We start from the raw sequence: 14,383 nt of genomic DNA, 5'->3' as shown, positions 1-14,383 counted from the left end.
TAAGAAAGAGAGCGAGAGAGCATAATAGGAAAGTGAGGACAGTGCAAAAAAAGCCCACAGTATCCATCCACGGCAGAGCAGATGGTAGTCAGAGCTTTAGTTGACTTGCAAATGCCTTACTGTTCCATCCCAGGAGTCACAAGGATCGTGTTGGCCCATATGGACCTGTCTATACTGTGTAATGTGTCATTATGCTAACATTAAGAAAGCAGTCTATATCAACTAAACTTGAAGTCTTCTGTCCAATCAACCTTTAACCCTGATTTAAAAACAGAACATACTGTTTTCATTGGTTAATTTGACCTATTTCACTCTGTGATCATATGGGCTTACACGTTAAACAGCCAGGATGACCACATTGAAAGCTCGATGGCTCAGCAGTACAAATATGAGTGGATAAAATTAATTAACTTGATCTATTCATATAGCACTATATTTGCTCTGTAATCACTCAGAATCTTTTGAGTCTCTGAGTGGTACCATTCACACAGTTTTCTTCCTGCTGGCTTGTATTTGTGGATGTGGAACTATGCTGTGCAGATTTTAATAGTTAATTCAAGCTCACTTTGAAGTGACATTTCTGCATGATAAAGCATCTGAAAAAAAAATTAATTCTGATTTCTTTTTTTATGCTGTAACTTTTTAGTTGTTAATGGGATTTCACAGAACCTAAAGTTAGTGAAAGTATGTCATGTGTCCTATCTGGCCTTGCTATCTATTTTCATGAGCTTATCTTTCTGCAAAGCTAATGCACTGCTACTGTGCTTTGTAAAATATAGAAATTAAAAGAAAATTGACAAAACCTAAGAACAGTTTCACACACACACACACATGCACACAGAGCTATATTCCAGATATGTTGCTAAGACTATTGCATCATCACCCAGGTTTTGCAGCAAGTGCAGATTTCCAGGCAGCTAGTCAGTCAATTATACATTCGCACAACTGATTTAAAATGCATCACCAAATATCAAGTCCCTTTACAATTAAAAGCAGCAAACATTAACTTTTTAAAATGTGAGAGTTTTTGCCGCTTTCACTTTTTATTATTGTATCGTTATTGCTGCAAACCAAAGATATTTGGTTTAAACTATTCATCAGACCCCAGAAAATGTCCCTTTTCAATGCGCTCAACTACTGACAGTCACTTGTATCATTTTCTGACTTTAGATAGGCTAAATGATAAAAAGAGATAATCAATTATTTGAATCCGTAGTTGCATTTTTAAGTTGTATCTGAATTTATTTTAAGAATGAGATTCAAGGCTACATAGTGAACACAATCTTCAGTCTATTTCCGAGGGCAAACTAAATAAAGATGCCAGTCCCTTCTTCCACCTCTGCGATCACACTCCTGCAACTTAGCTTGCACCATGCTGGCAAAATCCAATTGGTGTACCCTACACAGAATGAGTTTGCATCGATCTTTCTGGCTTTCTCTGGAGCACGAGACAACAGGTAGGAGGCGTGGTACTCGCTAGCGTTCACCACCTTTGATGATATTTACCTCTAATTAAGTTTCTTCCCCAGAGAGAGAGCTGGGAGGGAGTGAAAGGAGATAAAAACCTCTCGGAGCAGAGTGCTGTGCAGCAATCAATCCTCTCTCCCCTTCCCTCTAGAGCTGAGACGGGGAGGATGGATGGAAAGCAGGCCTCTCATCTGGGCAAACTTGAGAGAAGTAATAAAAGACCCATAGCTCAACCTCTTCCAGAGGAGACAGAGGAGAAATGCCTCCATCCTTTTGTGGTTGTTGGCCTGCAGTGTTTTTTAGTGAGGCTGTTGGAGCAATTTATTTTCAATTTTATAGAGGCTTCCTCTACAATAAAGATGGATTTAATGACAGAAAATAAATCCTATTTTTCTGAAAAGTATTTGGCCTTTATAGGTCAATTATAAGGCTGGTGAGCACGCCGCAGGGTTCATGTTGAAACCAATGTGTTTCAGTTAGGATCGCACTTTAGGTTACAGAACACAGAGGATGGAGCAGATTATAGGACCAGAAGAAAAAGAGAAATCATAGCTTTTCTGAGCTGTTCAAGTTTATTCTGGATGACTGAATTGCAACTCTTCTTTCATTTAAAGGGCCACAGGCTATCATTTCGTGATGCGTTGATTGTTTCAGTGCAACACATCCCAGTAGCATCACAGAAAGTTTCTTCATAACATTTTTTCTCTTCTCTTCGTTCACTCTCTCCAGGTGTGTAAAGTATTGAACACCACCAGCATGAGCTGCTTTGCTCCTTCTTTGATGGCAGAGTACCATCCAGGTTTGGACACCGTGAAGCATGCGGACGAGTTTGGATTCATCTTCAACAACGTCCAAGCGCTGCTGGTCTACAACAACACTAACCTACTCTACTACCCCAACCCCTACTTTGAACCGCTCAGCACCACAGGCATCCTTGAGCAAAAACCAGGCTCACCCATCATTCTCAAGGTAAAGGAAATGCAGGATGGATTCACTTAATTCGCGGATTAAAGCCCCAATATAGACCTATCATAATATTTATCATTCGTATTCTGCTGCTAAGTGGTCATTTCCATATACTCATACGTTTTTCTCTAGTTCATTTTTATATACAAGTCCTATTATCTGGATGCTTCCATGTGTAAAAAATCAAAATCTGTATGGCATTCGCTTTCATAGATGCTTTGAAGCTTTGTTGAACTTCCCTTGTAGTGAACCCCTCTGGAGATTGTGTTCACCCTTTTGTTGCATCTCCCTGTTTGCCTGCATTTGTAATTGGTACAATCTCTGCTCCATTCTTGGCCAGGTCACTGTTGGAAAATACATTTTTCAACTCAATTAAAAATAAAAGATATGATGAAATAATATCCTTGGGAAAGATTTTAATTCCTTTTTCACTCAGTCATTATTGTGTTTGTATAGTAATTATAGTTAGTTGTATGTTTTGGGGTTTTTTACTGGTATTTTTTACCTGATAGATGGAGAGCAAGGAATTTGTCAAAATATATATTTCAATCCTTTTTCCTGATTACCAGCTGCTCCCACTGTAAAATATATCAGCCTGTCTGATCTTGGTATGGAATCCTATTGAGTGGCAGCTGTGCCCAAACCTAGGGATTTAATTTGTACTGTATTCAGGTGACATATCAGTGTGGTGCATTAAAAATAATGTTTGATTTTTGTTTATGTGTGTGTGTGTCTGAGTTTATCTTTAAATTTTACACCCCTCTGTTCATTGCTCTATGCCCACAGGGCAGAAACCTGGTTCCTCCAGCATCAGGAGGGGTGAAGCTTAACTACACAGTACTAATAGGAGAGACTCCCTGTTCTGTCACTGTGTCTGAGAGCCAGCTGCTGTGCGAGCCTCCCAACCTCACTGGGCAATACAAAGTCATGGTCAGTACTGGTCTGTTCTGGTGTTTTGTTATGGACCTAACTTTCTTTCCAACTTACTTTCCATCTATCCCTGTATTTGCAATTTCTTCTTTATAATAGTCAACCTCTAAGCTCTATTATTTGTGTTCTCATCATTGTTAATTCAGCTGAAGAAAAGGGGTCGAAGCGAGAGCAGCATGGTTGTGCTCTACATGTCAGAAGGTTCTGCCACAATCCACCGCAATTATTCTTATTTACCCACTTGCTTATTGAATGCAATGTTCGTACTATTTCCCTCTCAACGTGATAATGGTCATGTATTTGCAGGCAGTTTCAGCAGACAATATTTGAAAAGGTTTTGGTCTAATTTTCAATATTTGGTTGGCTTAGTCATTTCTGTAAAACAACAATCATGTAACATACAGCTCAACTGCATGTTTTCAATCGCTCTTTTAGTTTTAACAGTCTCATTGTGACTCTTGCCTTTCTTGACAGGTTCAAGTAGGTGGTCTTCACGTATCTCCAGGTGCCGTGCACATCATGTCTGACAGCCTGCTGACCCTACCGGCCATTGTTAGCATCGCTGCAGGTGGCGGTCTTCTCCTTATCATTGTCATCCTCGTCCTGATCGCCTACAAACGAAAATCGCGTGAAAATGATCTGACCCTTAAGCGCTTGCAGATGCAAATGGACAACCTGGAGTCACGAGTTGCCCTAGAGTGCAAAGAAGGTTAGTGTTAGTGTAGAATAGTAGATACAGACTTAAATGTTTGTTAAGTGCTTTGCTTAACCAATAGGCTTCTTTATCACTCAAAACAAATAAAAAGCATAAATATGTGTATGTGTTACTCAAATCAATCAGAGCTGTCTGCATGTTTTAAGTAATTATCAACATTACGTCAAATCTGGATCATCCTTGTTTTTTATCACAAAAGATTAACTTATTTAGCCCTCTATGTGACCTTTTTCATCATGGAGTAGTTTGCATGCTGGAAGCGATTTTTCATACAGCTAACATGAACTCTAAACATACAGGAACCGAACACACATTAGATATGAGACGCACAAACGTTCAAACTGTATTTTAAATTCTGCTGTAATTCTACAGTCATGTCTTCATAGCAGGTGTTTGTGTTCACGCTTTGTATGTCTGTATATATTTTTGTAACCATGATATGTTAAAACAAAAGTGAGCACTGATTGCTCTAGTTTTATTTTAGATGTGAGCGTCACATCATTTCCACATCGCTACATTGAAATAAACACCGTTGATTACTCCTACTGTTATCATTGGGGTTATTTTAGCTAGTCTGTGGCAAAAGTGAGGTTTAGGTCTGACAGTGTTGAGGCGATTTCATCAGCCAGAGGGGACCTTATTACTTACCCCCTCCAGCTACCCCTGATCAGCTGCCCCAATGTTATTATGTAGTAATAGAACACAATGGTCCAATGACAGATACAGACAGACAGGCACATAGAGTAGGCAAACAGAGGGAATCATACACAGGTAGCCTTAGGACAGAAGAAGATTAATGTTTTAACCATTAGCATTGGCCTGGCGAGTACTTCCCCGCAGGGTGGATTTAGATAGCTACCAGAGTTCCTCCTTATGAGTGTATATATACACTGTGAGTCCATGTGTTGGTGTGTAAACCAATGTGTCACAGGGGACTTTGGTACCAGGAGGTGAGGGCTAAGACTGGTTAGAGATGGTGGGGTTTTGAGGAGGGTTTTAGGAGACGACTGCTGCTCCTGTGATAGGCTGCAGGCAGGGAGCCTCCCCAAGGGCGGCAAAGCAAGGCAACAGAGCCGTGGGCTTGAACCAGAGTCAGTCAGGATGGAGCCAATTAACTAGTGCTCACCTGCAGCTTCACACTGAGATGCCACACTCTTTGGGGCCTTTGCTTCAGCCAATTTACTGGGTGGTAGATAAAAATGAGTAAGAAAAGGAGGTTTGTGTGTATATGTGTGTGAAAAGTGAATGTAAAAGAGGGAGGGAGAGAGATCTATTTTTTTAGAAGAGAGATGTAAAATATTGAGTTCCTCTGACATGAAGACTATCTTGAGCGTTCTGTCATCTTCATCATAGCAGCAGTAAGCCCCATGAAGATAAGAAGGATTCACATATATGGTCCTTGGGGATTAAATAACAGTTTTATTTTCAGGATGCCTTTCACAAGCGCTCCCTTCAACTTGTCTCGTTTCTCTGCCTTCCTTCTCTTCTAGCCTTTGCCGAGTTACAGACAGACATCAATGAGCTCACCAGCGACCTCGACAGAGCTGGTATCCCCTATCTGGATTACAGAACCTATGCCATGAGGGTCCTCTTCCCCGGCATAGAGGATCATCCTGTCCTCAGAGAACTGGAGGTAACTATGACCAGAGTGCAAGAGAGAGATACATTTTTAAAAAAGAGAGGAAGGACGAGGGAACTTCAGTTTGAGCTGAAATAAATACATAAATATACAAAGTGGACAAAAGAGAGAGAGCCAAACGGCATGTCTGCCCTGACCACTTCTCCCATAGGCTAACCGTAAGTGGGAAATTGCTGAAGGGGGGAAAGGATACCAGTGTGCCATCTATCCTTTCTACACTCTGATCTCACACGCACACACACAGTCAGTCAGGCTGGGCAGCATACACATACACATATATATATATATACACCTCACATGCAAGCTCCCTCATGGAAAACAGGGTCTCAGCACATGGCTATTTCATCCACCAGTGGCTGCAGTATGAGGGGTAATGAAGTGAGTAATTCCCAATCCTCAAGCAGAACTTTGGGTTCTTCCAAGGGGGGGAAAAACTGGCTGGTTAACACTTTTTCCTCCTCTTCGAGGGGCCAGAGTAGTGCTAGGAAATGACTTTATTTTATGTTGTTGAGACTGGTGTCCAGAGGATGAAACTATCAGGGATAAGAAGATTAATCATAGTAGAGATTAAAGTCAGCAGTGTGAGTCAGGCTAACTAGCCAGGTGTAGTTAGTTAAGTGGATAGTTGCTCAGGTAAGGCTAGCCGTGTTTGCAAGAGATCAAAGGAAATGTAATGTCACATCTTAGAGCAGTGGCATTTGGTGAGTCACATAAATTTGGCATTGCCTGCCAGAGGACCCATATTTTTATGCAAACTTCAGAAAAACAGTCATGGGTGCTCAAACAAGTACAAAGCGAATATTACTTAGATTGTTTTACCCTGAAAGCTTGTTTAACATTTAATTTGAAAGTGAAGTGACAGCTAACTCGGTGTACAATGCTTTTTTTTAACTGGGACCCGGTCAATAATTGATTAAGATCTTCTCAGTTACTCATCATGAGCCAGAGCTTCTTTCTGCCTGAGGTGAAACATGAGTAAAGATTTTGGTGCCTTTGGAAAAAATCTTTATTTTTTGTGAGGCAAGGTCACAAAGAAAGTTAAAGAGCAACAAACCTTTTCAACCAATATTTCAGCAATGTATCATTAAAGGTGTTACTAAACAAATTCCTGCTTGATACTCATTAGCCTTAACTCATGCACTGTTGTTGCCTCTTTTTTTCGGTGCAGGTGTCAGGTAATGGCCAGCAGAACGTGGAGAAGGCCCTGAAGCTGTTTGGCCAGCTCATCAACAACAAAGTGTTCCTGCTCACCTTCATCCGAACACTGGAAATGCAGCGCTCTTTCTCCATGAGGGACCGCGGCAATGTGGCCTCACTTATCATGACTGCCCTTCAAGGACGACTGGAGTATGCCACCGATGTCCTTAAACACCTGCTGTCAGACCTGATTGACCGCAACCTGGAGAGCAAGAACCATCCCAAACTGCTGCTGCGCAGGTAACACGGCAATAATGTTCCTTCATGATATAAAGACTTGAATCGTGCCCAACTGAACTTAAACCTTACTTGTTTGTTCCATCTTATTATAAAGCTTCAAATAGTTAAACGAAGAAATGAATGAACACTAAATAAGATAAACAAAGGCCTCTCTATTGTGCACAATTGTAATGAGAATGCCTTAATCCTCGGTAATGCTGTTTGTTTGACATAGCTTTATAATATTGAGCCAGAAAGGATAAAAACACACAGCATTACTGTTTATCCCCTCATATGCGATGCTGTTCTTTGATAGCTATGTAGATAACAAAAACAGAACGTTCATTAGCAAAAGAAGAGGTGCAGCATCATATAACGTTTTTAGACAGATGGATAGGTTTTGATTTAGAGTCATATGTTCTATAACCTTTTTCTCATGTTTCTTGTGCATTCCTATTTCCCCATGTTTCCATGTAGACACTTCACAGAATCACACTTGTAATTAGTGTTATGGAACTTGTACATCTGCAGCACAATGAGATAAACAACATGCAATATTTGCACGAGGAGCAACATCTGAGTTCTCTGCATAATTCCACATTCCCTCTAGCTTCCCTCTTTCCCACCGCTCTCTCTAAATACCAGTGTCACTCTAACTTATCCTCCGAGCTCAGGCTCTTTATAAAACATTTAAGTGGTTCAGCTGAACTTTTTTCCCTGTGTATCAAATGTACATTGTTTCTCTGGGAAGTTAGAATGACGTGTTAAAACTTTAAACACCTACTAAGTTCCTGCTCAGGTTTCCGCAGCTGCTTTTGGCAAACAAAGTAGCTTAAAAAATATGTGCAAAGTCCATCACAGTCCTTCGTAAAGCCTGGCTGCTCTGTGCATGATTTTGACTATGTTTACTTTACTTAATAAGATGAGACCGTGAGACCAGGCAGCTACTTTGTTTCCAAACATCCTTTTCTGCTGTTAATGCTCCTTATTTCAGATACATTTAAGAAATGTTTCTATTTTTTTTTTTTTTTTAAGTCACGTTAATAGTCGAGCTTAAATTACTGCCAGATAGAAAAAACCCTGCATATTGACAGAGGAATTGACTAAAGCATCACAGCATCAAATGGACCTGGATTAAGCTGTTATTTTACATGACAATAGGGCTCCATGTCACCTCTAAGTTTTCATTATCCGTTTCATTATGTTCTTATTAGGAACACAGTGGTACATAATCCTCGGGTCCCGCCTTTGTAGCCTGGAGGGCTAAATGTCCTATAGTTTTTACATTTCAGTCCCCATTTTTATGAAAAATTTAAGGGATTAGTGATTTGACATGGCTCTTTGCTGTTGTTGTCTTCCTCGTTGCCTATTTGGAGAAAAGCCGACATGAAGCCAGCCAGCTGACTCACACACACGTTCAAACACGCTCGCACATCTGTGATGATAGTCAAATTGAACATTTCTCTAAGCAGTAATTGTGTTTGTGCAGGCCGTAGAGTGAGGCTGCTGGGCTGTGCTTTGTTGCCATTTTCCCGTTCAGCTGTTTTTTCTGTCACGTCTCCTCAGTTTGTTTTTTATTACATATAACAAGGTAGTGAAACACCTGCTATTATTCCAGCTAAGATGCCCTTTGTTTTGTTGCTTTAATAAAATAGCTGTATTTGGACAGATGCTTGTGCTTTTGTACCATGTATCTTTTGGGGTACAGTGCGTATTTCTGTAGATATCATCCTTGTTAGAACACACAGATATAAATCTGTGCTGACTATATTGGATTCGGGTGATATGAATTTCTAATGCATAATTAGTGAGCTTACACTTATGCAAAATTCACACAACTACAATAGTTCAGCAACATACATCAAGGACATCCAAGGCAACCAAATCACTTTATTCATTCAGTTCAATTCAAACCAAGTTTTCAAACTAGCAGGCTCTACAGGAGAAAACAATAAAGACAAGAGCTACAAATACTGAGAACTGGTTTCATCTGTGATGGGTTTAAGCGGCTCATCACGATCCCACAATTTAATGGTAACCAGAGTTTAATATGCAATGACCTCAAATTGTTGTTTATTAAAGATTGCAGTTGCTCGTATATGCACATCTCTGACATCAAAAGTGTATGTGTGTTTATGTGCGCATGTACAGGTATTTTAATAAAAGACGTCTGTGAAAATTCTACAGGGAACATTTAAAGCTTTACAGTGAGATGTGTTCAGAGTAGAGATGGCACGATACCACTTTTTTATGTCCGATACCGATACCGATATCATAAATTTGGATATCTGCCGATACCGATATGAATCCGATATAATGTTTTTTAATCAACAAAACTGTTTTTTTTAAAATATCTTGCTGCATTTTGTATAAGTTCATACTCAAGTTTAAAACAACAACTACACTAAAGCTATTCTGTTATACCTATATGCAAAAAAAAAATATTTCATAGTTCAGCAATACTGATCAATCTAATAAACTTAAACCTACACCATCCTCCCTATTCTGGTATTTTAAAGAGTACTTAGCGTAAATATTAAGCAACCTAACTAATAGGGTTCCAACTCCCAGCAACAACAAAAGTAAATAAATAAAAAATAGGGAACCACCCCTCACGCTCCACCTCATGATGCTTAATCGACGTAATCAACCTTAATTTGATGCAGTGTGAAAAAAAATGCACAGAAATCAATTATTTTTCAAGAAATATTAAATAGATTCAACATCTTTCTTCAACAAAATTGCAGACTGCACAGATGGTACCTTCCCAAAGGAAAAAGTACTATAGCTTACTAGGGTATATATATTAGACTTAATAGTCACTATATACAGTAATTGACTTCTATTCATTTTACATCAAATTAAAACTTTGGGTGTAAGATTCGGATAATTATTTATTAAAAGCTAGACATTTTAAATGAGAATAAGAAAGAAAAGTATGTCTTTGTGCCCCCTTTTCCCTGTTAATGCCCTATCGGCCCCCCTGGCTAAACTTTGCTAGATCCGCCCCTGCACAGTTACCAGCGTCAGCTACGTAGAAAAAGATCCTGGAGTAGAAAGTAATATTAAATAAATTCTAACAATAGCTGATCAAGCTTAAACGTGCTGCTGTTGTTCAGCCGCTGGTTTCCTCTTTCTGGTGCAAAGTGGGCCAAAAACAAACAAGAGAGACGGACTCGCAACAGAAAAGCCGATCAGCTGATCGTTAAGCAGTTTCATGATTGAAGTAGCAGCCGGAGAGCAAGAGGCAGTCGCTTGTTAAGCTTAACGCAGGAATGCTTTACAAACATTCAGAGATGGACTTACACACTTGCTTTACTTCTCTCGGGGATAACTTTGTCGGAGATGAAATGCCGGGTTGCTAGCGAAGCTCCACATGCTATCCAGACCACCGACAGGTCCCGCATGCCACAGCCGCTCTATCACGTGATGCATACTGCTCCGACTGCTAACGTTCTGAGGTGAGTTACGGCGTGTTGCAAGTTTTGTGAGGTGCTTTCGTGATAATTAATGGATCGGATTACATTTTTTATTTTTCTCCGATATCCGATCCAGTAATTTAGGTCAGTATCGGACCGATACCGATACGTAATATCGGATCGGTCCATCTCTAGTTCAGAGTATGAACGCTATATACTGTAGTGTATATTTATACTACAAAACACAGCAGGTACAGTATATATGCACAGCTTTGTCATCGAACTGAGCTGTTATCTGTGCAGTAAGTTTGTGTGGGAAGCTGGAGCACCATGCTGTTACTAGCTTTTGCACAGAAAAAAGGGGAGGAGGGGTGTCGGGTGTGGAATTCTAATTAAACAACTAATAAGCCTATTAATTGAGCAGATTATACCGAGGTTTGCAAGTCTTTCCACAGATAAATTTCCAAGTTAAGTTTGCAGCACGTTCAAGATGCTGATTGTAAAAGCAGGCTCTGATTAGCATTGACACCGCACCGCCTCTTACTTCTCACCACCTCTGCCTCCATTACAGCTAATTTCTCTAGTCCTCTCAAATATTCTGTCTCTCACACGGGGAGATTATCTCCAGATAGCATGTTTTCTATATTTGAGTATTTAATTGCTGATGCACTATCTACACTACATTGGGAATGATAATGTCAATTAATTAATATCCTTGTGCAGTTTCAAGGTATGCAGCTTTCTTGCTAAGTGTGCAGGTTTAAAGGTGGGTTAAATGGAACAGCATGTTAAAGAAACAGCCCTCTTCCTTAAAACGTGTAAGGTGTCTGCACAGATCTGATGGTGCATTTACTAACTGTAGACGTGAGGATATATGGACTAATATGTATATAACTTTAATAAATATGCAGCTAGCAATTTAAAAAATATATTTCTGATCTTTGACACTGAACGGGTTAAAGAATTATGTCACAGACTTAAAATGAATCCGTGTGACATGCCTCTTGGCAGAGTAAGCATAAAAAGTAAACCATTGCTATCTGCAGTATTTGAGGAAGTAGTTAACCTCATTGTAGCTGAAAGGAATACAACACAGCTCTTGTCACTGAGAAAGTTTGATGGTAGGTTGAATGTCTCTGAAAGCCAGGGGGGAATTTGGAAATCTTATACACCAGTTGCAATGCGACATATACGCAGTTTTTACTCTTAAGCTCAGCAGAGTGCCAGGCCCCATTTTACCATCAATCATATCAGACTAGTGAAAACAAATTATAGCACATTGTACATTATCTTGCATTTATGCAGCATATATCATCCCCAGTCAGTTAAGTTCCTGGAATCATATTTGAAGGGTGCACTCGTGCTCTTTTGAGGGTTGTTTTTCAGAGAAACTCCTGTCTGTTTGGTATTTAAAGATTTCAAATACCTTCTGTTGTCTTTGCCTTGATAAGGAATGATTTTGGCTCACAGTCACTTTCATTCTCCTAAAAGCTTTTTGAAAGTGATATCTAAGCTTTGTGTTTGATTTTAACACTCTTCAGTGCGCTAAGTGGAGTTGATGAAGCACCCCATATTGTTTGGATTGTATTTACCACCATTAGTGCTCTTGTGTTCACGTTCTCTCTGTGTCCTATCGTTCCAGTTCTCCCATTCTCTATATGTACCTTGTCCTCTGGCCATCTTTCTGCCCCTCCAGTTTCTCAGACGTTTACAGATTAAATGACCCCTATCAAAACATGCTTTTTTATGCATTAAAGTCTCTTCTCCATTGTCTCCATCTATAAGTTTTCTCAAAGCCTCTTGATTTACCCAGTTTCACTTTCTCTTCTTTATAATGCTCTTTTAATGGAATCACTGAACATTGCTTCTATCACCTTGAGACTTTTCAATCTTGTATTATTTTTCTCCTACGCGTTTTTGTAATGAGATTTCCGCCCATGCAGAGCAATGGAGTACAGCATTATTAAGAGAGTGAGTATTGTGTTTGGCATTAGTTTCACTGAAAGACATTCAACTGGCTGCTAAAATAGCCCCCCCAGTCCACCCTAGCTGCCATTAGGAGACCAGAGATGGGGCCTGTCTTAAGCACTATGTGGGATAATGAAATCCTGATGTTCATTAATGAAACTCAATTAATAGAAAGAAGGAAGTGGAGGCAGATGAGAAGGAGGACAAGAAGAGAAGGAGAAGGAGGAGAACAAAGGGCTCCCCCCCGCCCGACATCCAAGTGAAGAGATATTAAAGGGGAGTCAGCACAGCCCCCTCACAAAGGCTTTATTTGACTTCCTTCTTCAAGACTTGCTGAGCTTATTAAAATACTTAATAGGTTCCATTAACTTCTAACACACTCAAGTCTCATACAGGCAGGGAGGGGCACATGGTAAGCATGAGGTGGGGGGTATAAAGAGGGGTGAATTCTTGTAGAGGAAGGAGGGCAATTACTCAGGGATTTGGAGTATTGTCCAAAAAACTCCACAATACCTTCAAGTTTATTCAGCATGAAAACACAGCCTCAGGCTCTTATGGATCCTTATTATGTTTTCAAATTACTTTTTTGAAACCTTGGAGAAATACTTTGTGTGTTTCTCTATGTATGTATTCTCTCTGTTGTGTAGATATAGTGCTGTGCAAAAGTCTTGAGCCACCCCTTATTTCTTGGTATTTTGCTTCCAAAGAGCCAGATTTTTCTTATAGTTTTAAACGGTCTTAAGCAACAGTTCCTCAGGCTTTCTGCAGGTCTTTCAAAGTTCTCCATTTTCAAAGGAATGTGTTTATGTCCAATGCATGTCCTTTGGAATGTCCTCAAAAAGCCTAGAGAACTACTTAAAGAAATTATGAGAAAGGTTGCGTAAAAATTCAGGCTGTGCTGAAGAATAAAAGTGGTCATAACACTTTCAAGCTTGGTAGAGTTGTACAATGTCTATTTTTGCCTTATATATTTTATTTCCATTTATATCTACATATTTCAGTAAATCGGTGGACCTATTTTCCATAAATAAAATAAGTGGTGCGAGACTTTTGCACAGTACTGTACGTATATGGAATGACAAAGAGGACAGAACAATAGAGCTTGTATGTTTTCCCCCAAAGAGAATGCATTGTCACACACACAGACATACATGCACAGAAGCGTGCAATCTTTCAGCTCCTCAGCATTGTTTACTCCCTCATCCTGTACCTGAAACTGGGTGAACTAATGTACACGCTCCCCCCGCTGGCACATCGCACTTCAAATAAGCTGTCACACAAGTCTCCATCCTCTCAACAAGCTGCCAATAGACTGGCCAGCACTCTCGTTGGCAGGGGAATAGCCTCCAGGCGTGGAAGACAACATCACAATTCGACCGCACATCATTCAAAACAAAATATAACCTCTGCTCCTCTGTCCTGGAGCTGAAGGAAAGTTTTGTATTTGCAAGTAAAAAATAGACCAATACCTCATTCAATCTCAATTTAATGAGAGAGAAAGAATGACTGACGCTTTATCTCGTCTCACTGACTAAATTGTTGGCTCTTGTAACCTCGCTGGTTCACACAATCCTGCTGGGACTTCTGCGTTGGTCCCAGACTCTTGCTCATAGCCTTCAAACACGACTTAACGCAATTATCTCCACAATAGTCATAATCTCCCTTCAGGTCCATTCAGAGCCTGAATAGGTATAATCATGCCTAGCACTATTGAGGAGACGGAAGCCTTCTAACTTGTCTTTAATACCTGGCTGCTCCGATTCCAGCTAATCCCCAGTTCAGCACAGTATGCTATAAAGACCTTCCATCATATCCACCAGAGTAATCACAGTAATTTCCTGCTACATTAAGAGGGTCATTTTT

The 14,383-nt window shown here is 40.0% G+C and overlaps 1 protein-coding gene across 3 annotated transcripts in view; it reads left to right on the top strand.

Moving 5' to 3' along the window:
• Nucleotides 1–14,383, top strand: part of plxna2 (plexin A2) — a 160,804-nt gene that overhangs the window by 128,064 nt on the left and 18,357 nt on the right. For all 3 annotated transcript variants that reach the window (XM_026153904.1, XM_026153903.1, XM_026153905.1), the window contains exons 18-22: nucleotides 2,197–2,436; nucleotides 3,220–3,363; nucleotides 3,838–4,072; nucleotides 5,569–5,711; nucleotides 6,886–7,154. In XM_026153904.1, coding sequence (XP_026009689.1) covers nucleotides 2,197–2,436; nucleotides 3,220–3,363; nucleotides 3,838–4,072; nucleotides 5,569–5,711; nucleotides 6,886–7,154 — 1,031 coding nt within the window. The remainder of the gene's footprint in view (nucleotides 1–2,196; nucleotides 2,437–3,219; nucleotides 3,364–3,837; nucleotides 4,073–5,568; nucleotides 5,712–6,885; nucleotides 7,155–14,383) is intronic.

The sequence above is a fragment of the Astatotilapia calliptera genome, chromosome 20, assembly GCF_900246225.1.
Source record: "Astatotilapia calliptera chromosome 20, fAstCal1.2, whole genome shotgun sequence".
Classification (NCBI taxonomy): domain Eukaryota; kingdom Metazoa; phylum Chordata; class Actinopteri; order Cichliformes; family Cichlidae; genus Astatotilapia; species Astatotilapia calliptera.
Note: the sequence above shows the minus strand (reverse complement) of the source record. Positions and strands in the feature narration are given on the sequence as shown.